The sequence below is a fragment of the Netta rufina genome (genome assembly GCF_964035555.1).
Source record: "Netta rufina genome assembly, chromosome: 8".
Taxonomy (NCBI): domain Eukaryota; kingdom Metazoa; phylum Chordata; class Aves; order Anseriformes; family Anatidae; genus Netta; species Netta rufina.
Genome location: NC_140131.1, coordinates 31007213 through 31034071, shown reverse-complemented (window position 1 = coordinate 31034071; position 26859 = coordinate 31007213). Strand labels below are relative to the sequence as shown.

At 36.4% G+C, this 26859-nt stretch overlaps 1 protein-coding gene across 4 annotated transcripts in view; it reads left to right on the top strand.

Annotated features, from left to right (window-relative positions):
• Window positions 1-26859, top strand: part of FNBP1L (formin binding protein 1 like) — a 50997-nt gene that overhangs the window by 3682 nt on the left and 20456 nt on the right. For all 4 annotated transcript variants that reach the window (XM_084291365.1, XM_084291364.1, XM_084291367.1 and 1 more), the window contains exon 2: window positions 19154-19269. In XM_084291365.1, coding sequence (XP_084147491.1) covers window positions 19154-19269 — 116 coding nt within the window. The remainder of the gene's footprint in view (window positions 1-19153; window positions 19270-26859) is intronic.

Genomic DNA, 26859 nt, shown 5'->3' with positions numbered 1-26859 from the left:
TTTTTTTAATTTTTTTTTTTTTTTTTTTTTTTTTTTGTTTATGTTCTGTGTTTCTGAACCTCTGTGAATCTCTTAATGGCAGTTGGCAGCAAAAGAGATGGAATACCATGTCAGAACGTTTTCAGTCTGTAAAACCAGTCTAGCCATCTGTTTCTCACCTCTTGATAAATATTTAAAGCAGAAGTTTTGCTGAGGGCTTTTGTGCTAAGATTTTATGATTTAAGAAAAAGGCTGTGGAAGATTTAATGATACTATTGTTGTGAGCTCCTTGGGGCCAGAAGCACCCCATCTTTTATAATTAAAAAACCACCGGCACTGTAGAACGCTGTTTTAGAAACGAGTTACATCTGACCAAAGATCAAAGCGTGTTTGGTGATGTGCTCTTTTAATCTTTACTTAAACAGAATTAATTCAGTGCCTAAAACCAAGTTTTATATATGAAAATGTTAAGTAATTTTCAGTTGCATCAATTTTTTTTTTTTTTGTAATTTTTCTTGTGCTTCTGTTGTCTGTTTCAGTCATTGTTAGTCTCTTATTTTAAAATAATGTATTCTTTCTGTGCAGAAGAGGGTAAGTTGTGTGGTGATGTCTGATTGAAAAAGTCACCATGTTTAATTGTTGATGGTAAAACATCAACAGAAAGTAAATATGAAAAAGTTGACTTTAACAAATAATAACTATTTTGTTACATGTTTCTTTTCTAATAGTTTCTCATATTTTTATTCATAGATCAGAAAAACTGGTTTTCAATCTAAATATTTTTTTTCAAAAGTTTGATACTGAGAAACCTTTGTGTACAGTGAATACAAGAGTGAGATTATGTAGTCACTGCATTGTTAATGGTAGTAATTTCTTTTAAACAGTTAGAAAAAATTGAAAATAATTCTACTTGTTAAGCCATATTCTATGCAGAAATTCTTCTGTAGTTTTGAATCTTAATGTTTCATAAACTGTTTTTCCAGAATGGTAACGTGTACTGTGTTAAGTCAATATTCTATTTTCTATGTAGATTTTTGTGAGATGAAGCTTGGATTTATTTTATTTTTTTCCCCAGATTTTTTCTTCAACTGAATCCAAAGAGTGCAAGTAATTCTCCTTTAATTCAGTGTTCTTGCTGTTGTGGTCTGCAAATGTGTGCAAGGAATGTGTCTTGTGGTTAACATATGAAATTACATGGTTTTCTAGATGTATGAGATGGCCATACATTTCCTCTGTCATGGGTAAGGTACTGGACAAAACATGTAACCTTTGTGAGGTTGCAGTCTGTTTCACAAGGAATATTGTGTGGCTTATTTCATTGTTGTCAAGACTTCTTTGATTTCCAAATGGAAAGTTATGTAAGGATTGAGTACTTGATTAGTGAACGCGTAGTTACCTCAGGCTCAGGAATGAAAACAATTGTACTGAGCTGTAGTTAGAAATAATATTTGTCTTTATTTTTCCAGCAATTGTCTGTTTCAGAAACATCTGACCTTTTTACTGATTTTTCCAGGAAGGGGTGAGTCACTGTCTTGAGACTTTATCAGTTTGGTTTTGATTTTGAACATACTTTAATTTAAGGAAGCATACATGCTTGTGCCCTTGAGTATCTGTTTAGAGAGTATTTTTTCAATTTTGAAAACCATTTATCACCTGATATCTATTAAAATGGCATCTTATTTTTATTCATGGCCTGATTTCTGTATGCACTGAGAAATATAAATGCTCTTCCTTGAAGTTTATACAAGCATACATGGGACTTATTTTTTTCTAAAATGCATGTGCTGTCCTTATTGGTAGTACAGATTCTGAGGGTTGGCTGTGTCAAGAATCTAAATTCTGGCAGTTTGATTTCCTGAGTGAGAATGGGAAGAAATTTTTTGAGATTGTAAGATTTATTTAATTATTTATTTAACTGAGCCAAGCAGAGGATTTCTTTAAAGACCGTACCTGTCAAAGTAATGCTTGCAACAAGGTCCTTTCGAATGGCAAAATCCATCAGGACCTGGGACAGAAAAAAGCATGAATAGAAATAAGTCTTGCTATCAATGTGTTTGGGTTTGTTCTTGGTGAGGAGTGACCAAGTAGGTATGATTCGGGCTTTCAGCAGTTTGCAAATGAATACTCGAAAACAGAAAGTTTGTATCGATGTTTGAATAGAGTTGTCATTTGTGCTATAGACATACTGAAATAAGTTGTAATACCCTGGGAAAATGTCTAAAAGTTCATTTGTGTATTTAAGTTCTTACACTGGACTGATCTAGCTGAGACAGTATCTTGATAGTAAAGTGGTTAAATACTTCAGCCCTTAAACTTGCTCTGCAGTTTTTTAGCATGCTTGGTGAAGCCAGTAGTTGAGTAATGCAGTAATTTTTTTATGGACAGGAAGTTCTTCAGCACATTTCAGATTAAATTTTCATTGTTCATAGCACACATGCACACTTTTCCAGCAGCTTGAAATCTTTTTGGTAGAAAAAGAATCCCCAAAGTCCAGATGTGTTTAGCTTTTTCCTTGTGTTGGTGAACAAATTGTTCAGTGAAAGCTGCAATTCCAATCAGCTTGTTTCATTTTGCCCCTAGTGAGTTTACGTACCCCAGTCCCAGTGTTCTCTTGGCAGAAAGCTTTATAGGTTCGTCCTCAGAAGCATGTCAGTGTTTCAGCTGGATGGGAGGAGAAGGAAAAAAAATGTATTATAATAATGAAAACCTTCTGGTTTTCATTAAAATCCTGACCCTTTACACTGACTCTGTTCTTTGTTAGTCTTTTTTTTTTTTTTTCCCCCCACTACAAGCTCTATTCTAAAAGCAGTGATAGAAGTGTTTTAGTTCCTGCTAGGTGACAAGAATGGGCTTAATTTTCAGTGTAGTTAATTCTCTGCTTATATTGTAGTAGAACTGAAAATTTATATAGTTACATGCCAGATTCATGAATACCCATTCCTTCATTTTTTTCCCTTTGTTCAAAATTCGTCTTCTGCTTTGTCATTTAATATAAAAAGGACATTAGGCTGGTAAAACTGCTTGCTGGCATTGTGGTTTGTACATTTATACATCGCTTTGTTACATCTTTTAGAGGAGAAATGTAGTCTCATAGGTTTGAAAATGCTGTGAGATCTCAATTTTTCTTGGGCTTTACTGTGGATCTGTTGTATCATCTTGGGCAGGTAAACTTATTTTCTGTCTCTGTCTCAGGTTGTAAAATTAGAATAAAGTTTGTTTGCATCAAATTAATATTGTAACAGTATCTGCATTTGTAGAATGCTTCAAGGTTATTTAATTGGAAGTTCAAAGTAATACTGTGTTTTTTAATGTTATACGCAAAACCAAAAAGGAGCAAATTCCTGATAAATTCATCCTCATTCTCTTTCATCAGACAGTCTACACGAAGTAACCATTTAAAATTCTCCTCTGTAAAGCGTAACTCCATTTTAACTACCTAGTTAGATTTTGTACAGAAAAAAAAATGTATGTTTGGAAAGAAATCTGTTCACAATACTTGATCAAATGCCACATTCGTGGATGAAGTCTGCTGCACACTAACGAAGTTCATCATTTTTTCATTTTATTTCTTCATGTAATGCTTATGCTTATTAAGTATTTGTTCAGGAGGCAAACGCTGTGCAGTTCCCCTGTCACTGGCCGGTACACAAGTTGTAGTGCCACACTTTATAGTTCCTTATTAAGCCAGCAATGTTTTTTCAGCATTGCGCAATGAAATTACATCCACTTGATTTGAGTTTGGAGTGTTAGTTAAGTACTGAAGAGCATCTGAAATATGACAGCAATTGCACTGGAGAGTCAAAAGGCAGTCTAGATTCTTGGCATATTTAGGGGAACCAAGTGTGTGTGAGGGTGATGAAAATTGGCATCTGCCTTTTGCGTCTTTAACTGTTTGGTAAATCCTTTGAAAGACAGCATTTGATTTCTTGTTTCTTTCATGCTGGGTGTCCAATTCAGGTGGATATGAAAACCTTTCTCCCTGTAAACTCTGGTTAGCAGAGTAATTGAGGGAGTTTGAATGTAGAGTACGCTCATTTGCTTGTTTTCCCCAGAAGCTTGATTTATTTCCAAAAAGATTAAAAAAAAAAAAAAAGAAGTGTCACTTTTCTAATAATGTTTTCAAATAAGCATTTGCTGTAGGCAGCATAGTTTTGTTTTGTTTTTTTCAGCTTTGAGTACAAGCATAATTGATATGTGTGAACCAAAGACATTATCTGTGCTGTGTTACAATTGGCTTTCTCTGCAGTAGAGGAAATTTTAATGTATCTAATGCTCAATTTATTTTTAATTTTTATAATAGATAAATTGTTCTTGTTCTAGCAGTCTTCTGTGACATCTACTTGTCTTGATTTTTTTTTTGCTGTTTATGTGAAGTTATGCACAGTTAGAGAAATATGCTCAGTGTATATGACATCCGTAATAAATACTTGGAGCGTGTTCTATGTTGTTTGTATTTATCTGATGCCTAGAGCCATTAGTCACATAGTGGGTTTGAATTGTGCTGTGCTCGTTATGCTGTGCACAGAGTAAAAGACTATTCCCAGTTCAGTGCCAGCAGGAGATAGGTCAGTTAATGACTGTGCCAAGTGACAGAGTTGTGCAGACCCAAATCTCATATAGTATGATGGGCACTGATCTCAACTGAAGCATCTCAACTGTTTGTCTTGGAACATAAAGGAGGAGGGCAGGGAGAATTTGCAATGTTTGCAAGGATTAGGTCATAAGCAACCTACCAGAATGCAGGAAATAGTTGTTGAAATGTACGAAGGAGTGTTGGAGTCTCGTGGAAAGCATGTGTCAGTCCTTTGGTACGATGAGGTAATAGAGTTGGAATCAGACAGCAGCGCCCTGGAAAGTGAGGTCAAGAAGTCAATGTTTGATGCGAAGGATGCAAAGAGACGGGGTGAGAATACTCAAGAAACATACGCAAGTGAAATGATATCTCAAAACCAGAGGAAAGGATGTTGCAATAATTTAAAAATGAGATGCATAAAGAATGGATAAAGATTGCAGCTGTTGGAATGGCTGGAAAGAGCCTAATTTTCCAAAAACAACACAGAAAATGTTAGTAACATAGACCATGGATTTGAGATTCTGGAAAGAAATCAGATGCTCAAGTGAAAGAAGAGTTAAAGGTTAAGTCCACAGTTTATAAAAGATAAAAAGCAATGAAAAGCATTGTTAAAGTTAAGAGATTATATGCGTTACCTGGATTTTAATGTAACACTTTTTATTGTATTTTTTCCCTGAAAATGAATTCAAATTTATGATTAGTAAGTGGAAAACTCTATGAAGGTTCATTAATGAGGACTGATAAATCAATATAGCTCTGAAAAGTCAAAAAAGAGTTCCCTCCCCTCCCTTAGATGAACTTTTGTTTAGGTGCTAATAGTGCAGATACTTGTCTCTGTATTGTACGAGCATTTGTTCATTTTGTGAACAAAAGCCTCCCAGGATCAGTGGAGTGCACGGATGTGCTTGAAAGTAAGTATTGTATACAAGGAACTTCTCAGAGCAGATTTTTTTTTTTTTTAAGAGAGGGGCCAACTGGGAAGCTACTGAAGTCAGCAGATACTCCAGTGATGTTGTGGTAATAATGCATTCTTCCAGGTGATCTTACAGAGTTGTCTTTTATTTTTCACTCTGCTTGGCTCCCAAAGTGTGCTTCTGTGGCAAAATATGCAGTATATCCTGTGTTACAACTTCACATCTGAGTTTCCTGTCTCTAGCTGGAGATTATGGTTGCTGCCCTTAATTATTTAAATCGTTACTGATGTTTCGTTATTTTCATTAGTTGGTATGGGATCTCATTTCAGACTTGCAATCTTTGACTTCTGGAAACTGGGATTTATTGGAACGTGGGATATGGGTTAGTACTTGGATTTGTGAATGGTGAAAATTTTACTTTCAAAGGATTCAGAATTAACCTCATTAATTAAAAGCTTAATAACTTTTTTTTTTTTTTTTTTTAACTGTCTGGAGAATTCGCTAAGAAGTAGATAGTGACATTTGAGATCTGTGCAGAACAGCCGAGGAGGTGCTTGTTTATTTGGAAGAGAGAAAAAAAAGATGAACTTCCTGTTGAAAAGCAATTTGGGATCCTGTAATAAAATGGGAAAGAACAGCAGACTGGAATTTCTGGTTAGGTCTTTTATCTCAGTGGATGCCATGTTTGAAAGAGGAAAAATGAATTTCTTGAAGATGAATAGTAACTTAACCAGGAAAATCCAATTGCTTGGGATTTTTCTGCTTCAGAAATAATGTGAGGGGACTGAATAGTGTACAGTGCCATCAAACTTTGAATAGAAATGTCATCATGTGAGACAGGTAATTTTGGTAAAGCCACATTTCCTGACTCTTTGGTGCGGGACTCAAATACTTATTCCTGTAGCAAGGGGTGTGATGATATGATTAAGTCTTTAGATTGAGACTAAGGAAGTAAGGGTTGGGTGTTATTTGTTTTGGTTTTGCTTGATTGCTTCTTTGTTTTGTAAAAGCTGTGAGGCTTTTTGTTTTCCTTATCCTCTTCTCACTCCTCCTCAAGTACTGCTTTCATATAACCTAGGTTACTTTGTGTATCTCTCTGGGTTTGAGACCCCACTAAGTAGCTTGTTCCTGATTGTGGTCTCTCCATGATAGCAAGGGAAACTTCTTGCTAAAATGGCTTTTTAAAAAGCATTTTTCCTTTGGTACTGGGCAGTTTAATGACCATCTGTTTCCCAGAGTGGTACTGCAGTTCTACAGGGCACTAGGCTAGCTCTTGAGAGTGAAGTTTAATTCCCTGAGTTTCAGTTTCATCTTCTGCATTCCTGAAACTGAAGTAGTGAGATGTGAGGAGCTGCACATAGATGCGTCCAATCAGTTGTAGCTGAAGTCCAGTAAAACCAGGAATTGGCTCTCTCAGTTAAAATACGAGTACGTACAAATAAAAAATGTCAGGGCATTTATGTTAGCTACTCTTTGTGTTTTCAAGGCTTAACAACTAGTGACTTTCGACTACTTTGATTCTGAGGCATTATCATTTGATTTCACTGAAATTCAGGCAATAATTGAACTGCGGTCATTTTCTTAGAGGTTTAAAATAAATTCTTGGAAATCAGATGCTGGTGGTATTTATGCTTAGTAGGTTGTAGATAAAATATTTTTCCATGTTCTGTCTGGTTCATACTGCAAGGCTGTAATTGTGGGCTGTATGAAGAATACGTCCTGACTTTGCATAAAATGCCTTGCAATTTTTGCGAAACTGTGTAATCAGCTGAAGGTAATAATACTGAAGGACCAGCTTTGATGCTTTTGTTTCAATAATGAGGCATAATGAATTATCAGTGCTTCAAATAAAAGTTTCATTCTTTAGTTTTAGTTCTGAAAGAATGTGGTTGTTTCATCTCTGTACAGACTTAAGATGGAAGTAATGCTATTAGATTATTGGCAATGAATACTGGGAAACTAAGAACAAACGATCAATTTCTAACAATTTCTAAACCGAATTTCTAAGGTCTTATATGTATTTTTAGAATCTTGATAAACTGCTTTTAGTACCTTGTACTTAGCATTTTAGACTTTTGCCATGCTGACGTAATCAGACTGTAAAGTTAAACCTGATGCCTGTGGCTTTCATGACTGTTTTACTTCATTAGATCATTGGAAAAGAGGCTTCATTTTTTTGCTGACTAGTGTTCATTTGTGGGAAGATAAAAATACGTTCTTGACTGTTACTTGATTCAGCTTTGCTACCTTTGTTTCGGTTCATTAATTTACTTCGAAGCTGGAGAGTGGAGATATTTCATCTTGGTGCAAAGTACCATGGAACATGTCTCATATTTTTAGGTACAAAATGTTTTGCTTATGATTTCTTTATGATATGAAAACAAATTTCATTGTCAAAATAAAACTTGTCATTTTCTTTTTTAACCTGAATTGCCCAGTCTGCTCTTGTAGAGTTGTGATATTTTCTCTTATTCTTACTGTGAGTTTTAAAGCATTTGGGAAATGAATCCTTTATGTGACTGCTTGTGATAGATGCGATGCAGAAGATCATTCAAAACTTTGTCAAGTGTATTTTGATATTTTTTTTTTTTTCTGTTTTACAAACACTACTCTTCTAACAGAGCGCATGTGCTTATTGTGAAATTACACCACTGATCATTTCCTTGAAATTTAAGGTATTTGTGAAGGAAAAATATCTTGTTAATCTGGCAGGCAAACAGTGAATTTGTATTATTTGATCTTGCAAAGTACATTTCTATTAGAAAAAAGTGTTCTGTGAATAATCTTAATATTTATATTATATTTTTCATATAATCCAGGTTATGATTCTGAAGTCTCTTATGGTGAAGTATAAGAGAAATTTGCTGTATAATTTCTAGACTTGTATCTTAAAAACTCTTGAGATAAATTAATACACAGCGGAATCATGTTACATTTTAATATGATTTATCTGAATCATGAAACTTCGAAAAATTCCATGGTTTTGAAGATGCCAGTAGTGACATCTGGTCTTAATTAACATTCTTTATTCAGTTGTGCTAATGCTACTATGAATTTTGCTTTAGAAACAATGAATGCAGTAGATTCCTTTGTGAACATGGTGTTGTGTTTTTATTCTTATTTATTTTTTTAAATGTGAAATAATATTCCAAGGAAGATAGGAAGGCTCTAATTTACTGCCTTGTCAATCTCCAGTTAAGTATGCGGGTCTGGTTTTAAAATGAAGTTTGAAAAACATTTCCTGTTGTTTGCAAGATATTCATGAAATGTGCCTTCTCTACTCTTTCTTTTAAATACTAAAATATTCACAGGTGATACCAAAAGGGGAAATTCACCGTCGGACAGGGCGTTTAACAGAAAAATCCCCTAATCTATTCAGTTGACAAAAACAAACAGCATATGGTGAATGAGTTAAAGAGACTAGCCTTCCAGTTCTGTTGGCTGTTTACCTCACCAGTCCCCTGTGATCTGTGATCTTCTGAAATGCAGAACAGTGTCTACTCCCATTTCATGGGAGGAGGGCGTGCTCAGAACGGAGTCTGTGCAGACATACTGAACTATTCTGTTAGTATTTGCAGCCTTTCACAAGCAACAAAATGCTAAGGATTGCATTCAATAAAATTGAAGAGGTGATCAGAATACCTGTGTATGGGTACCTTACTCTGAATAGTTCAGAAGAGTAAAAAATTGTTTACAATCTTTCTAGTATAGTTGCATTTTTTGAGTACCAGGAGCATCAAAGTTAAGGTATATGCCTTCATCTTAAATCTGTTTGACAGGTACTGATAACAACACTTTGAAAGACCTTCTTATATTCCAGTTGCATTCACTGTGTTACAGTATATCTGCAATAGGAATTATGAGAATAGATAATAGAATTTACCAGAGCTAAGCTCAATGAGGAGTTTCTGTCTGGATCTCTGCGTCTGTGTTTAAAGGTAAAAGATTGATCTTTACCTGAAGGTACAGTGCTCTGTAGGTATACTGGCTACTTCAGTTACATTTATTGTGAGAAGTGATCTGAAACTTAACATCGGGATGTGTTTGCTCTGTTCCTGTGTTACAAATTTAATTTGGAGTAAATAATGAACTTATAAAATAATTGTTCAGGAATAGTGTCCTGAAATATATTTTGTTTAAGGAATAGATGAGTCAACGTTTATGTTCCAAATAACCTATACCTTTGTTAAAAGTCTGAAAAAGATTAAAGGGATATGCCTTGCTCTCTGTGCTGGAACTGTGAAGTCGATTCTGCTGCTGATACTCAGTACTTGGATTCTGTATAAATATTTTTTTTTCGCTAGGCTTGTCCTAATTGTCAGAAAGATAAGCAGCATGATACAATATATACCATACAATTTATTTCTTTGTGTTTACTCCACTGAGATAAGACTTAAATGAGCATCTTTAAGTGCGAAACGCATCCAATCTACATTTCTGCATGGGATTAGTACACCCTACTTGTTATGGTTTTTATGTCGGTTAAAAATGTTATCCTTAGTACTGTCTACTTAATGTAGCTGAGCAAATAAATACAGGGAAGTGATACTTGGATGACAGGGAAGTTGGTACTCTCTCTCCCTTCTTTTTTCCCCTACCCCAGCTGGCAGAAAGAACTTCCTTGTTCTAAATTAGTGTCAGTTGTTATCACAGTCATCTTGTTGGCTTTTAGGGAGTTCAGGACTGCAGCGCGTAAGATATATGCAAACTAGTAGTTATTCTACCCATGTCACAGTCATTAAAATTTCCCCTAAATAATATAAGATGGATTTCATTGGTAGTGCAATTGGACAAACTGAAAAACTGCTTGCGCAGAGCTGTGTGTGTATGTGTAAGGGATGGAATCCACTCGCCAAGTAGCGACCGTGTCCCGCAAAGCAGTGTTCTGCAGGTGCATCACGAATCATCAGAATGAGCAGCAAACCTTCTCTTCTGAAGGTATGATAGAGGGCACCTTGGTGTTCTGTAATAATGATTCCGTCACAAAACATTTAGCTTGACCCTATTGTCTCCTCTGTACTTCTCCCCTGGCTGATTTACCTCCAGGGTAATTACCTCCTCCTCCTCTCAGTGAACCTTTTCCCTTTGTAACATATATACCACTCCCTTTTCCTGAGCATACTGTTCTAAGTTCACTTGTTACTACATGGAGGGGAGAAAAGCAGTAGATACCCTGCTTGTTGGATGCTGTGCTAGACTGGCCAGAGCAGGAATTTAAGTCAACTGTTTGCTGAAGAAGCTGGTGGTAGGTATGATCTCTTTGCTGTTTCTACAAGTTTTTAGAAAAACTTAACCTTTAGAATGCAAAAATAGATTGCTAGTTCACATATGCAAGAACTGGAAAGTGTCAAGGCTTCCTGCTCGTTTGGCTTTCTGTGGATGCATTTCTAATAACATTGTGGAAGTATGTATAATTTTTTTAGAGAGATATTTATAAGTTCTTAGTTTTAAGTTTAGGATAGTTTCACGAACCGTGCTTCATAGTACACTAAAACGTTCACCTTGTACTTCGAGTGTAGAACCATATAATAACCCTTCTAACTGAGGAACAAAATCATTCTTTACACAGCTTTTCAAAATTAAAAAACTTGCAGCATTGTTTTCCAGCCAGATAATTGCAGATTTTCTACAGGCTTATGCTAGTCATGGTGTAAATGCACTGTTATGGTACAAAACTTCTGCTTTGTCTGAGGCCTTGTGTGGCTATTGGACATGAAGCAAATTTAGTATTCTGCTACTTCATTTGATACATAGCCACAGTCGTTTATACTCTGTTTTGTTCCAGTCTTGCTATAAAGGTGGGATTATCTCCAGGTCTTTCTTACAATGAGCAACAGCATCTCTGAGCTTTGAACAAATAATAATACATTTTTACTGTAATGCATTATATCACAGTTAATTTATGGTTAAGCTTAAAGTCTTCATGGCTCCTTTTACAAGTGACATAACTAGGACTAAAATCTACTTACATGTAAGCTTCTTGCCCCATCCCTGTAAGCGTTCAAAGCTAGGTTGGATAGGGTTTTGAACAACCTGGTCTAGTGGGACGTGTCCCTGCCCGTGGCAGGGGTTTGGGATTAAGATGGTCTTCAAGGTCCCTTCCAACCCCAACTGTTCTGTCGTTCTATGACTCCATCTGCTAAGAGCATTCAGGCACTCCCAGGACACTCGCAAAGTGCCTACTTTCAGGTAGACCCGTAGGTAAGCTTGAGAAGAATTGAGTTTCTCTCCACTTAGCTTTATGTGCTGATACAGTGAGGTAGATGAACCATTCAATTCATATGAAGATGCACATCCATTAGATGAATTTTAGAGGTTACTTCCAAGCTGGACAACAGGAGTGTGTGTTGAGCTACCCTCTGTAGCAGCTTGTTCCTTTATACTTTTACTGATGTTGGTGCTCAATGCCACAGCTGTGAACTGGGACAATCAATTTGCTGTGCTGGCAGAAAACTACTGCTGCTAAGATCTAATCATTAGTCCAACAGATACAGTCAGTGGCATGAGTGAACTGGAGTGCACAGCTGTAATCTGTAATGCCAAGCGGTGTCCTCAAGGACACCATACCATAGGATGGCTGAGCTAATTCACCAGCTGCCCACTTCTGAAAATGCTGGCTTACTCCTTCCCCTGTCTGGATGCTTGTACTGGTCTGACCATTCACAGAAGTGGTTCAGTGACTCCTTGGATCATCCTAGCTTAATCTGCCATGAAATCTGTGTCAGTACTTTTACTTCCAAATATAAATGTCTCTTGTAGTACAGTAACGCAGTAGATGTGTTAGTGGCTTTATTTACCTACTTGTTTTTCAGCTGATCTCCAAATGCAGAACTCAGTTGTGTTGCAGGTCTGGCTGCTCATTCCAAAAAGCAACCACAAGCTTTTGTACTCCTCTTCTGTCTGTGGTAGATTCCTGCCCCTTCCTGCAAAGTGACAGAAAGCTGTCTGTCAGGCCTCTGAAGCTGCTAGCTTCCAAGTAAGACATCCCCTCCTGCCAGACTGACTTTCCATTAAAAAAAAAAAAAAAAAAAAAAGAAATCCCAGTGCAGTTCTTCTGTTGGTGGTCTAAGGAGATATTAAAAGAGAAAAACATAGACTTTGTATTTATCTTCCTCAACTGTTACTCTCCATTTGTAGCTTCTCTGTAAAATCCTGATTTGCTGTATATTATCTTCAAGGGTGGCTACGTTTCCAGTGGTTCAGTATCGCTTTTGAGTTGGTTGCTAATTTTATCTTGCAAACATTTATCTAATAATAAAATATAGCAATTGATTTTAAAAACAACAAAGTTGACAAAGAGTTGGTATTGCTCTTTCAGATTATATACAAAAGTTGAACAGGCAAATGGATTTTTCATACTGTGATCAAGCTGTAAATGACTATTTCTTATCCCTTAGAGCAAAGTCATCCATTCAGCTAAAAGTCATGTTTTAATTGTAGCTTTTTTCCCTTTTGCATATTCAGCACTTCAAGCCTGCTTTCTGGCAGAGTTTCTCACCTAAATGTTTTGAAGCTGCAACATACTGTTTAGTGTTAACTCCAATTTCTTCATTTTCATAAGCAAAATAGCTCTGCATCCTGAAGGTCAGCTAATGATGTGTTTTCAGAAGTTTTTGGGGGAATATTGTTTTTCCTTTTTTGTGCTCAGAAGATGAGTATTTTATTCAGACTATAAGGCCTGAACAGTCTATACTAAATGTTTGTTTTAGTATGAAATTAGAATGTGAAGTACTCTTTAGTTTACATGTATGCACCTGTAAATTTATGTTTTTGTCATCTTAATCTCTGAGTGCATCTGCTTTATTTCTAGAGCAGTTCTGGCTTTCAGTGTTGTTGCTCTGGCCCTTTTTGTTTGCACTAATCTTCAAGTTTATAACAATGTTTAGCCACCTTTCTTCCCCTCTCTTAAGCTTAATACGTGGGCTATTTTCAGAGAGCAATAAGGTATAATTGGTATAATTTGCAGGTTAGTCTGTTTGGAAGCTACTGTACGGAACTTTCACAAAGCAGACAAGCAAGACAGTTTCTGTTTTGTTCTTTGTATAGAGCAGCTCTTTGTTAGTTTTTAGATTTAAAACTAACAGGATGTTTTAAAAAAAATAAACTAGCATCAGCTGGAAGTGGAGCTAGTCTCCCTGTTAGAAACAGATTGCAGTTGCAAGAAGAAAGAAAGACCAGAAGACCAAATCAATAATTATAAAAGCAAGCAAGCAGGAAGAGAGAGAAGTGATAATCAGTCCAGTCAGTAAAATACAAGAGCTATTATACTAAGATAGAAAAGGAAGCAGGGATGTGCAAAGATAGAGAAAAAAGGAAAACAAAAAACACAGACACAGAAGAGGTTACAGAGATCAGAAAAACTGAAATGTATTGTCCAAAATAGATTACTGTAACATTCTCTAATTAAAATACAGTTTTATAATCTAATTTGTGCTGAGGACAAGTAGGGGAAGGTACACAGTACTCTGTTGGTAACTCCTCATTAATATATTGTGGTTTCCATAACTTCTCATGTAGCATGAGTAATTTTTTGCACAAACACTGCAAATTAAACAAGTATAATGTATATGTTGAATACACATGAATTTATTATTTTATAGAAATATATGTAGACAAGATTCGGTATAAATTGTTGAACGGTTTGAACTTGATTCAAGGCCTAAAAACAGGCTTCATGTTTCAGACACACACCAGATATCTCAGGAGAAGGGTTTGATAATATGTGAAATAGTCACTTTGTAATTTAACTTAAAATGCTTAACTATTTGAGTGTAGTTGGGGCTTTTTGTCTTCTGCAGTACTGTAGATGCAGGAAGGAAGAACATTATCATTTAACTTTATCCATAATTCCAGTTAATTTGGGAAACTAATGGACTTAGATTCAGTAAACAGTATTAGATTGAGTTATATAATCAGCCCTGTTTTGTCAGTTGGATTACTTTGGACTTGTGGTTTTGTGGATAAGTAATTTGTTGCTTTTCCTAAAGTGATATAAAATACTACATTTTATTTGCAAATGCACTGGACTTTTTTGATTCTTTTTTTTTTTTTTTTTTTACCTGAACAAGACCTGCATCGTGCTGCTCCATGCTCTGAAACACTCTCTTCGCTGAATCTCATTGGAGTGTAGTATGTATTTCCTTACACAGGACTTGTAGAAGTGTTAAGAATTTAGAGAGCTAAATGTGGAATTCAGCTTTTAATCTCCCACTCACTTAATTGGAAGTTTAGACTAGCCAAGTGAGACAGCCTGGAGAACAAAGAAAAGGGAAAGAACTAATCCTGTGCCAGTATTTCAAAACTGCAAATAAGGTCACTTGGGTAACTGCAGACTAAAACCGTGGTCAGATAAAATTATGGAAATACTGATGTACAAATTGAGTCAAGAGAATAAAATGATACAGGCATGAAGTCATTCATGATTTGGAATAAAATGTTTTATTAATTATTTAAAAGTGATTGTAGATCTAAACATTATTAGTTGACGTAGGTTGCTTAAACGTAAGTTGATGTAGTTGTGTGTTTGAGATGATTCTTAAGGCTTTCAATGGAGTTGCTTGGAGATGATCAAAATGGAAGTCACTGACTGGGGAATAATCCACAATGGGATGTTGATCTGATAAACTAGAACTTTTTATAAGGGAACCATTTAGTAAAGCAGATTTTATTTTTTCTTTGCAGAATTTAGTACCACAGTCCTAGCTTTTAATGCAAGTATAACTGGTTTCCAAGTCAGTGAAAACTAGGAGCATTAACTGTTTAAAAATCTCAGTCTGGCCTAACACATTTCATTTGAAACTCCTATGACGAACAGTGGCTGGACTAGCTACAGATAGTTTTTGGAGGAGGAAAGGTTTGGCATTTATGCTGCAGTATTCCCTCAGTGTTTATCCCTCTGAAGAGATCCTCTTTTTTTTTTTTTTTTCCTTTTTATTGGCTTTTGAGGTTTGGGGGGGGGGGGGGGGGGGGGGAAACAGGTGCCAATAAGAGGAGAAGATCAGTTCTTAAGTTTAACTTGGGAAATGATGTTTTTATCTCCAGTGCAGATTTGACTCAGCTTGGCTACTTGCTTTGATGCTTCAGCTGCTGTTATTGAAAAGCTCCCTGGTATCTGCAACAATCTGATAAGTTTAGAACTGCATCACTGAAGTATGCGTAGTGTTAGTCTGTGGTTACATTAAATTACTGGAAGTACAATTTAGGGACATAACACTTCTTTTGGAATAGTTTATATTCACCTACTACAGATTTTTGTGAAGTCTGAGATTTGTTTTGACAAAGCAGATTTTGCATTGCATTCCAGCTTTTGAGGGGGCAGTTTCTACTGAGGGCCACCATCCATTAGCTAACATTAATCAGTTTAATAGTAGCCAGCTGTCTTTACATTTTTATTTATTTATTTATTTATTTTACAGAAATTGCCTGCTCAGCTGTTAAGGGTGGTGGGGAGTTACTGGACAAACAGCAATGTGTGTTTTGCTTTGGAATATTGTAGATAAAATTATTTGCTATCAAAATAGTAGACAGCCAGATATCGTAGGATGTGTTCTTTTCTTGTTTGTTTTTAATTGCCTTTTGCTGGTCTTCAGTTAATGCAATTTTCACGTTTTTTACAAAGCAGTTGGCTGTATTAATACATTGATAGATCGATTCTGAAAGTTTCGGGCAGATAGTCTGTTACATCTGTTTGGTCCATTTTCTTCTCTCTGTAGTATTGCCCAATTTTTATTTTTTTTTTCCATTCAAGGTACTGCATAGCCTGATTTGTTTCTCAGCGCATAATTTGGTCTCCTTTTTAGCAGTGTGAAAGATTTTCTGTTTGTGTTCTTGGATGAAAAGGATGCCTTTGTCTTGATTGAGACCCAGAGCCTCAAACATGGGTGCTACGTGAGAGAAGTTGAAAGGATTAAATTTGTGACTCACATCTAGAAGCCTTTCTGAAAAGGTCCATTTTTTTTCTTTCTACCGATTCATTGATGCAACTTTTCTTTTTTGCTCATTTATCTCAGCGTCATTACTGAGCAGTGTAACATGATTTGTGTGACTGCAGACTTCTGTTCTTTGGTTTTGTGTTCAAGAATTGGAAGGATTGTAAAGCAGATATGTTGTTCACTTAACATACGTTTTATTTGTTAATTGAGAGCTCTGTTGTGCAGCATGTACGTGAGTATAGAGAGAGAGTTTGACACATCATCGGTACATCCAATTTAATTGATTAATTATCAGTTTTTACATGGACGTTTTTAATAGTGTTTTTATTTTGAACACAAATTGTTACCTATAAATAATCTATTTATTTATTTATATATTTATAGGCATTCAGGTTTGGTCATTCATAAGCCAGTGTTCAAAAGATGCTTTTATACTTCCTGAAAGTAGTACTTTTGTAGGCACCATATTGTATGCTTCATTCTAAGATAGCGTTTAATATAATTGCTGACCAAAAAAGGACAGCAAGCAAACTGACCTTGTGGAGCTGTCTCTCTCTTTTGAAGAGCAAGAACATACTGCACGAGGGAAGAGTAACAGGTTTTCCATTTCTCTCTCATATTAGCAGCAAAGAGGAAATGTTGACTGTTAGAATCTTCTTTTGTTTGAGCAAAATATTTGGAAAGCCATCTTCTCTGATTGCACATTCTGAAATGCAAGTAATTTAGCATTCCATAATGTTAATAAAAACCTGAGTATCAAATCAGAGCTCTGTGGCCTAAAGCGCCTAAGTAGGACAGCAAAGGCTTTGTTCTGGTGTTCACTGAAGGAAATAACATTTTCTTAAATGGTTTTGGATGTTGGCTCCATGCCAACAGCACCTTTTTGAAATTTATTTTGGATGTCAGGTTAAAATAGAGTAATTACAAAATTAATAGAATTTGAAAAAGGCTTTTTCAGAATGGTGTAGTTTTATGCACACGTGTAACAGTGCTTCAGAACTAAAAGCACTGTGATAACCATCTCCCTCTTCACGTACACAAACAAAGCATATGCAGCTCTTCTAAAAACAATAGCAGGAATGTGACCTTATTTGACAGAAAGCAATTATTGCTGAAATGCCCAGATGGGGTAAATTTGGCTGGTTTCCCAAATGTTTTGAAATCTTGTCTTCAGTCCCATTTCTGTCTCTTCCCTGTTAATGTGGTTCTTTAGTGAAGCATCGGGGAGAGGTGGTTGGGTTTTCTCTGGTGAAGAGAAGATCCAGAGAGCACGAGGCTAGCAGTGGAGTAGGGTGGCTGTTTGGCGTGCCTCTGTGTTGACACCGTCAGTGCACGAACAGCCGTGGTTAGCCTGTGGTGTGAAATGCTGAGAGCAGTGAGGCAAGATTTGAGAGCAACCTGAATCCTTTTATATTCCTCATGTTGTTAAAAGTTCGTAGCTCTTTTTTTATTACTCCCATTGGTTGTATATGGGTGTACAATCTTGATACCTATTTTAATGAATACATTTTCCTTGAGTCTTCAGCTATGCACCACTTTGGTGTTCTTTGATTTAACTTTAGATCATCCTATTGCATTTTGAAATCGGACTTAAATTGGTAATACTAAAGGTTGACAATAATTCATCAGGTTCGGACATGTTACTGAATCAGCTTCTGATAAATACCCTTCATTCCACACTTCCTTATGTAAATTAAGTCTTGCTTTTAAGAGCTTCTTTGGCTTTTTTTTCCCCACTGTTTTGTGGGGTTATGTTTGTTTGTTTTTTAATTTATGCGAAGCGTATTTGATTTCAGCTTACATTGAACACACAACCTTGATGTTGCAGTTGCTTCTATTTTTGGGTTATTAAGTAACTGTTAGAGAAAATTTACAGGAAATGCTTGAACTGAAAATCATCAATTTTTCCATTGATCCATATGGAAAAATTGGATAGGATCCATAGGATCCTATTTTTATTTATTCCAAAAATTCCATAGGATCCATAGAGGTAGATAAATACTGAATGAAGTGAAGGATTAGTTTTGGAGATGATTTAAACTATTAATAATCACACAACCATTTTTTTTTTCAAGTCTTGTTTATTTTTGGTTCTCCTGTTTGCTTTGTGCATTTGCTTTACCATAACTTTTTTAGTGGGTAAGGGCAAGTTTGCTTTCTTTGGAATCTTTGCTAGAGCTGAGGATGAACTTTGTGTATAGATTTATTTAATAAATGTTTTTCATATGCAGGCTACACCCGACTTAGTCATGCTGAAATTTGCATTATTTTTATTTCAGTGGGCAATCTCAAAAGTGGAATTACTTTTTCATAGCAAATGAAATTACTACTACTTGTGTTTTAAAATGCCAAGTGCATCTGTTTTGTTGAACAGTCCTTTCCCTTAGTTATATGATACTAATCTCTAGTTATGTCTTCACCATCTAGGTGGAAAATATCCACTTTTTTGATGGGAGTATTTTTAGGGGGAAAAAGGTGTTTGCTTTGTGAAAGTGATCAAAGGCTGTGCACAACTTAAATGAAGATATTTAGAGCTGTTTTTACAGAAAGAGCTAGATCTGTGCCTGTATGTATGGCTCACTGTTCTGGTATATGGCTGGTGTATACACACATGTATGACTGATTTGTAACTTTAGTGACTTCTATCCAAGTAGAAAGCATTCCCTCAAAGTACAACTCTTAAATTATATATCATTTCTGGTATTGGTGTGATTTTTAACTAACTGTCACTATTTGTGTTTCCTTTTGTTTTTAAGGATCAGTTCGATAACTTAGACAAGCATACACAGTGGGGCATTGACTTCTTGGAGAAATATGCAAAATTTGTAAAAGAAAGGATAGAAATTGAGCAAAACTATGCAAAACAACTGAGGTAAGTTTTTATTATTGTTCGTTTTAAAAGGCTCTTAATGGTTACTTAAAATCACATGATGGGCAACTGTGTAATTTCATGATTAAAGACTATTTTTTCATTTACCGAGCAAATTAGATCATTAGTTCTTTTCATGACAAACAAGATTTTCTTTATCAGTCCAAAACAAAATTATCTTTGAGTGTGTGATTACTTGCTTGTTTGTTTTCCTCTCTGCCCCTGCCTCTCCTCCCATCCATCCCTTAAATCTTTGAACTTAAAAGTCTTAAGACTCAAATTTTAAGATTAAAACCAAAACACTGATGTTTTTCTTCTACCTGCTTGTTTGGTGCAAAGTGCTTTGTCCAAATCTACATTTTTTCTGTGTTCAACCAGCTTCAAGCCTCTGTAATTCAAGCCTCAGTAATTAATTTCTCATGTTGAAATTGGCAAGAGCTTCACTACGTTTTGTTTAGAAATGTGATTGAAATCACTGACAAGACCTTTAGAAAGCAGCAGTTCTTCGTGTCCTTAGAGCATGCCATTGCAATAGCTAATGATACCTTTGGGTAAGACTCCATAACCCAAACACCCTTTGTCTTTTTTCTCCAGTTTATATTCTGTTGTGGCCAAGTGAAAGATCTAGGTCCAATAGGAGTTTCCCCTTTTAGGCATAGGGGATCATAAAAGAAGAGTAGTTGCGATGAAATGGCATAGGAGCCCACTTTCAGAATTAAGTGGGATTGAGTTTTACCAAAAAGCACGCACTACTTGAAGACCAAGGTTTAAAATAGGATATTCCTGTGCAATTGGTTTTAACTGTTATCTGTAACTGTAAAGGGAAGTTTGAAACATGCAGAGCCCCATTTCATAACCCAGTTTTGATTTCAGTTGTTTGTTAAAAAATGGGATTGTGCTTAATTTGCTTAATTTTGCATTTAAATGCTTTCCTTAAATAGTACGAAGAAAAGTCATTTTGCTTAATTACATTTAAAGGTTAATTTCTGATAGCTAGCAAGATGACATTAGTACTCCAGGATTTAACTACAAATAGGAAATCATTGCTGTGTAGCATTTTACTCTTTTGGGTAAAACTATTGATTTTTCTCAAAGCATCTTTCAAAAACAGGAGTTATGTCAAGTACCCCTTCTGTCAGATGACTGGGCTGACTGCGTATGTGCAGTAAGTATGGCAGTTTCAGGAAGCACTGGCCTTGCTGCACACTTGTACTGTGCATGCATGCACTTCTTGCTTGCTGCCAACGAGGGTCTGGACAGCATACACACACAAGGGTGAATGATTTTCTGCCAGCAGACCAGTTTGTGAATCCACTGTTAGACAGTCTTTCTTGCCTGGGTATTCCCTGGGGGAGAACTGATTGTTAGTAGTGCACTGTCTTGTGATATCACTTTGATTTCAACCATCATTTATCTTTAGGACAATTACTGGTGTTAACCATGTAAAAGGGAAGTGTCATGAGGCCCCGTGGGAGACTGAGATATGTAAAGTTTTCATTGCCAGCAAAGTTAGCCATTCTGTAGCTTACCCCTTAGAAACTGAGAGAGAAGGTAATTGGGGATAGACTGTGGTTCTGGTAAATTTTAATGCTAGCAGCATATGACCTGTAGGTTGGATATTAATACCTGTAAGAGCAGTTTTTTATCATTTTGCCCTCTTGCAATGAAACAAAACCTGGCAATTACAGTGATGAGGATCTCTCACTAAAGAACTTTGTTATTTATTTTGGCTTTATTTAGCAGATGTATGAACTATACAGAAAATGGTCACCTCATGGTAGTTTGTTGGCTGTATTAGTATTTGGATGGGAGACAGAAAAAAAAACAAGTTTAATGCGGGATATAGTACTAGCGATGTATGATGGCAGGTTCGTTTGTTTTTTGGCCTACCATATGGCCTACCACCTCATCGGTGGTGGGCCTCCAACATCTTGTTGACGTGGAACTTATTTTATAGCCGTAAATCCAAGGATGTAAACTTGAATTAATTTTTTGTAACAGTTTTCACAAATTAGAGTGCATGTCCTGGCAGAAATTCATGTTCACTTAGTGCATACCCTTGCATTTTTGATAAAGTATTTTTTTTGTATACAGTCACAACTTAGTGATGACATGTACCCAGTTGGCAACAGCTGTTCCAAATCTTCTAGGAGATGGCAAGCAAGTGATGCACATGTAGCATATGAAGAGCTGTTTGAATGAACTCACTATGTTGTTACTGAAACTGATTGAAGTTGATGGTTGCTGAGTAATTCCAGACATGACTTGTGAGAATTCTGTCCAAATGTTTTGCCTAAGTTACAAGTTATTCTTGTTATTCTTTGATATGCAGTTGTTGATGCTCGGAAGTGTAAGAAAAACTGGCACAATTCAGGAAACCTTGAATGTCTACAGAAAAGAAAAACTGTCTGTAAAGATTGTCCTGTCTTTGCAATATACTTTGTTCTGAAAAAAGTCAACCTTAATTTATTTTTTTTTGAGCTAACAAAAAAAAATCTTAAGCTTTGTGTAGCTTAAGTCTCAACTAACCTATTGTGCCCCACGGAAAGTGAGGTTTATTATAGGTTGTTAATGAGTTACAGGGATGTGAACAAGGACAAACATACTGCAATATGCATTGCTGCAGATTCATAGATTTAATTTTGATTACACAACTGCTTAAATTGTCCTTATTTTATAAGTGGGGAAAAAAAAAAACACAACACAACATACTATATAGATTATGTGACAAATAACTGGGCATGTAGCTGAATTTTGTAATTGCATTCTCAGATGCTGCTTTTGATCAGCATTATTGCTTAAAAGGGGTGAGGTGAAGTTCTGCTTTGTTTACTACCATGTTACCACATGCAAAATAATTCTGAAGGTTTCTTCCTTTTTTTTTTCTTTTAACTGTCTGAAGCATTCCAACACTTGGGAAGATGAAATTCAACTTTCCTTAATGCTAGGTGGTAGTACAAGTTACACTTGTAGTTACAGATGAAGCTACCACACAGAATAAGATTTCTGAATTTGAAGAAATTTAATTTAAAGAAAAAAATTGTGATTATTCTTGAACTAGTCGTTTCTCTTTAAAACTCAACATTGTAGTCTTAAGAGATTTCTAGTTGATCTGAGCAAATGCATTTGTCATGGTTTTTATTTATTTATATTTATTTTTTTATTTTTTATTTATTTTATTTTTATTCTGCATGCCATTAAGTGTCTTTTTTTCTAAATAAGATAGTAACATATGTGTATGTTTAGTCAAATTGAGACTTAGTAACCAAATTTTTATACGCAGAATCTTGGAAACATTATTTAAAGACTATGTAAGCTCAAATGTGAAGTTGTGTTCAGTTCTCAGATACCTTTTTCTTTGGTTAGAGCTGAGGCTGTTAATGATCTTCTAAATACAAACACGGCAGGTTTTTTCTAGTGGTATTTCTGTAAGTCAAAACATTCTTAATGGTTACAAGGCTTTGTAAACCCAAGTTCCATCTGACAATTTTTTAAGACTCATGCATTCAGTTGAAGGCTTTTTCCGATACGATGTTATTACTAAATACAGTAGTACATTGTCATTGTTTTCACCAATTCTATATGTAGATATGCAGTCACAGAACCCTATTGAAATGATCGCTTCACATATAAATATGAAATGCCTTTAATTTCTTACTGCATTTTAAAATTAATTTCTGAAAGCAGGCTTCACTGTGCCCCCAGTCTCCTGTAATATGATGTAGGGACTGTAGAAGTTTAATATAAAGAGATGTCACAGTGCTTGAGCATTTACTTTGACATAAATTCTTCTATATTGATGCTGCTGCTCCAATTCTTTACATTGTGTTAGATGACTGAATAAAATTCAGTTATGAGTTTTTGTATGTCTGTACAAATGTAGATATTTTATGTACATGGCTATAAATAATTTAAATGTATTAAGTAGGGTGGCATTTGAAACTTGTGGCTACATGACTAAGGTAGTTTTTCTCTTAAAAATTAGTAATAAAGTCCAGCTGATTTCTCATTGGTATTTAATCAGAGACCAATTTATACCGAGAAGAGAGTTTGATAAAATTACAGGGTCATCACAACTGAGTGTGATTAGTCCTGTATGAAATCTGCTTCCAGATGTGTGTAAGTCAGAGTGTGGCAGAAGACTAGATTGTATTTCCAGAGAATATTAACCTGTCATCACTCTACACTATTCTAAAGATATACACAGCAGTTTATCCAGTAAATTTGGTTCAGTTCTGATAGTCTGCAGCTACTTCTTCAATTTTCTTTAAACCTGACAGTACCGTTACTCAGATCTGTTACTTGCATTTTTTTGGTTTTCATTCCATGAAATAAAAAGAAAATTGGAAGAAAAATGGAGATTCTGCGTTTACTTTTAATTTAATTGCCAGATGCCTACAATGCTGATTTGGCCCAGTGTATTTGTGAGTTCATTCATTTGTCTTTGGAGTAGATTGTTAAATGTGGCAGTCCAAGACTGCTATGGCCATCTTCTTGAAGGACTTAGGCTCAGTGAAAGCTAGTTCATAGTATTGTTTCAGAGACCTTTGTCATCTCTAGCGTGTCCACCAAAATTGCTAGGTTACGTTATCTGCTAAGATAATTAATATATCAGACTGGCTCATGGTCATTTTTGATCACAGCTCAACTTAGCTCAATTTATGGGCTGATGAAGGAACAAAGTTTTTGCTATTCCATTGGTAGGTTTTCATTTTGTCTCCTTCCAGTTATAGTATGAAGCAAACTCTCCCTAAAAGTACAGGAGAACTTAGCAGAGTGGCAAGAGTTACTTGGTAAAGTAAGCTCTTAATTATTTTCATATTTTTTACTTTTAAGCTCTCTAATTTCTCAGCCAATACATACGCATGTATGTATATTATTCTGTGTATTTTACATGTGCATATATACATACATATATATATACATACAAACACGCACATAAAACTCAATATGCACTGTTGGGGGCCAGTACAAATCTGACTGGGAGTGGAGGTAAGTTGTTCATAGTTTATCCTGCTCTAGTTAGGGATTGAGAGGGACTGCTGTTAATTTCCGTTGAAGCATTGTCAGGCCTGCTCTTCTAATAAGAATGTATTTAAATGAGTCTTCCAGTCTGAGGCAGGAATGCTCTTTGGAAATGAACCAAGTGACTTGTATCCATTTGTGGTCGTGTTCACTTGTGGAGGAGTCTGAAAGTATGCAAACTAGATTTCTTCGCGGGGAAACTGAATTGTGGGAAGCGCACCTATTCTGTAAATGCTGGTGGGTGTTTAGCTCATGGAAATGGCTAGAACTGGTCTGAACTAGAACCTCCAGAAATTCATGTACTGCAAACAGTACTCAGCACCATTGCTCTGCTTTAAAGGTCTACTTACAGATCTAAGCCACTCTAATTGCTGCTGTACACATATCATAAGGTTGCCAGGTTTTGGAAAAACTAGTCTAGAGCCATACTTGGGGTCCTGAGACCCATGTTTAGATAAAAATGTTAAAGATTGTTACGTCCACTTTAAAGTGTCAGTTGGCTCCTCTTTGAAATAAAACTTGACTCTTCAGATTCACCTTCATCCTTAACTTCTAGTCAACCTGTGTTTTTTCAAAGATTTAATTTCTCTGGTATCTTTCTAACTGTTGGTGTTCACTTGTAAAAAGCTTTTATGCTTCACTGTTCACATGAACACTTGCTTTTTCTTTTAGCTATAAACTCTGCGTTTGCTTGTTAGTTCATATTTATTTATTAACTTTGATTGTTGTACTTTGTACTGTTTATTGAACCTTGAAGTACTTCTGTCCTGCCACTTTAAACTGTATGTGTGGTGGTTTTTTTGTTTTGTTTTGTTTTGTTTTTTGTTTTTTAAGTCGTTTCTTTTCTCTCTTGTAACACCCCTGAAAATCTTCCCTTGAAAAGGCTCTTGCATAGTTGCTAAGCTACAGCATTGTATGCCTGGTATGCATTTCACCTTCTGAATAATAATAAGTTGAATTTCAGGAGTTTCCCAGTAATTAATAAGCACTGAGTAGCAAAGCAGAAGTGTAAGGGAAAACAAAACATGGGAAAGTTACTTAGCTAAGAAGATTATTAAATCTTTTTTTTTTTTTTTTTTTCCTTTTGAGTTTATGAATTTTGCAGTCCAAATGTCTCCTTTTAATCCCTACTGAGTTGATGAGATGGTTTGTAGCAACCAAAGTCACAGGCAGCCAGTGGGAATGGGATACAAAACATACGTGCAGGATTTTGTTTCATAGACTTCTATAGTGTTGAGGGGTACAGTTTGCTTTTACTGTCCAGTTCTTGGCTGTTTCTGAGGAAAGTATTTTGAACTAGATTAGATTAGTAGCAGATGTGGGCTACTAATTAAGAATTAGTCTAAGAAGTCAAAGGCCGGTTGTCTCAATTATTACAGGACAGACGGAAGAATTGTGTTCAGAGGGCAATTAAAAGACAGATGTTAAAGCAGCTCTGAAGGATGGCATTTTGTACTTAATTTCTTCTTTGGGTAGGTGTCTAAACCAGTGTGATTACAAAATATTGTCCCTTTACACAAAACAACATTTTGAACGAAGTGTTATTTCATACCAGTTAAAAAAACGGAACCATTTTTTGTATAGTTCAGGTTCCTTTCTCAAGAACACACTGAGAATTTTGCCCTGACAAGCTCATGGCAAACATGATGAGGGGAGAGCAGTGGATGTCATCTACCTTGACTTTAGCAAGGCTTTCGATACTGTCTCCCATGACATCCTAACAGCAAAGCTGAGAAAGTGTGGGATAGAGGAGCAGACAGTAAGGTGGGTTGAGAACTGGCTGAGTGGCCGAGCTCAGAGGGTGGTGATCGGCAGCGCAGAGTCCAGCTGGAGACCTGTGACTAGCGGTGTTCCCCAGGGGTCGGTGCTGGGTCCGGTCTTGTTCAACATCTTCATCGACAACCTTAACGAGGGAATAGTGTCTGCCCTCAGCAAGTATGCTGATGACACAAAGCTGGGAGGAGTGGCTGACATGCCAGAAGGCTGTGCTGCCATTCAGTGAGACCTGGACCGGCTGGAGAGATGGGCAGGAAGAAACCAGGTGAGGTTTAACAAGAGCAAGTGTAGAGTCCTGCACCTGGGAAGGAACAACCACATGTATCAGTACAGGCTGGGGGACGACCTGCTGGAGCGGAGCTCTGAGGAGAAGGACCTGGGGGTCCTGGTGGACGACAGGTTGACCATGAGCCATCAGTGTGCTCACAGGGATCTCCTGGAAAGAGTCCAGCGGAGGGCCACAAAGATGATACGGGGCCTGGAGCATCTTCCCTATGAGGAAAGGCTGAGAGACCTGGGTCTGTTCAGCCTGGAGAAAAGGAGACTGAGAGGGGATCTCATCAATGTATATAAATAACTGAGGTGTGGGAGACAGAGGGATTTGGCCAACCTCTTTTCAGTGGTTTGCGGGGACAGGACAAGGGGTAACGGCCACAAAACTGAGCACAGGCAGTTCCGCACCAACATGAGAAAGAATTTCTTCATGGTGAAGGTGACGGAGCGCTGGAACAGGCTGCCCAGGGAGGCTATGGAGTCTCCTTCTCTGGAGATATTCAAGGCCCGTCTTGACGC